General features: G+C 41.2%; 1 protein-coding gene across 1 annotated transcript in view; it reads right to left on the minus strand.

Annotated features, from left to right (window-relative positions):
* Positions 1 to 519, minus strand: part of LAMC2 (laminin, gamma 2) — an 83,716-nt gene that overhangs the window by 31,355 nt on the left and 51,842 nt on the right. Inside the window, exon 8 of the mRNA XM_006872540.1 lies at positions 127 to 239. Within this exon, the coding sequence (XP_006872602.1) occupies positions 127 to 239 (113 nt within the window). The remainder of the gene's footprint in view (positions 1 to 126; positions 240 to 519) is intronic.

Here is a 519-nt window from a genome sequence, read left to right on the forward strand (position 1 = left end):
AAAAAACACCAAAAAACCATCAAGTAGTATATTTACTTGTTTGGACACTGTCACTACCTTAATTGAGACCTGAAACAGATTAAACTAAACTTAAGGGAAGGAATATCACTTTTCCTTGTGACGTACTGTATTCTCCATATGTCGCTCGGATCCTGAGGGCTGTGAGGTTCCGCAGTAGCCTTCGATACTCAAAATAACTCAGCTGGGGGCTCCAGTGACTGCTTGGATGTTCATTTAATCTGTGTAATTTAAAGATAAAAGCTTTAAAAATCTGACTTTCATCACATCCCTGTCTGATACAAATGATGTCTGAGAATAGATAAACCCCTTTGCAGTCTAGGTGACTAGGAGACAACTCCTCATGGGCACATATTTTGAACTCATGAGAGGCCAAGCTCTACAGGGCAGTTTTCCAGTGGGGAAAGTTTAGTGCAAAGGGCCATGTCACCTGGAGTCATGCTGTCCAGCTCATCATAGACCACTTCTATTCTTGTTGTTAATTGCCATCAAGTTGATTCC

Source organism: Chrysochloris asiatica, unplaced genomic scaffold (assembly GCF_000296735.1).
Source record: "Chrysochloris asiatica unplaced genomic scaffold, ChrAsi1.0 scaffold00203, whole genome shotgun sequence".
NCBI lineage: Eukaryota > Metazoa > Chordata > Mammalia > Afrosoricida > Chrysochloridae > Chrysochloris > Chrysochloris asiatica.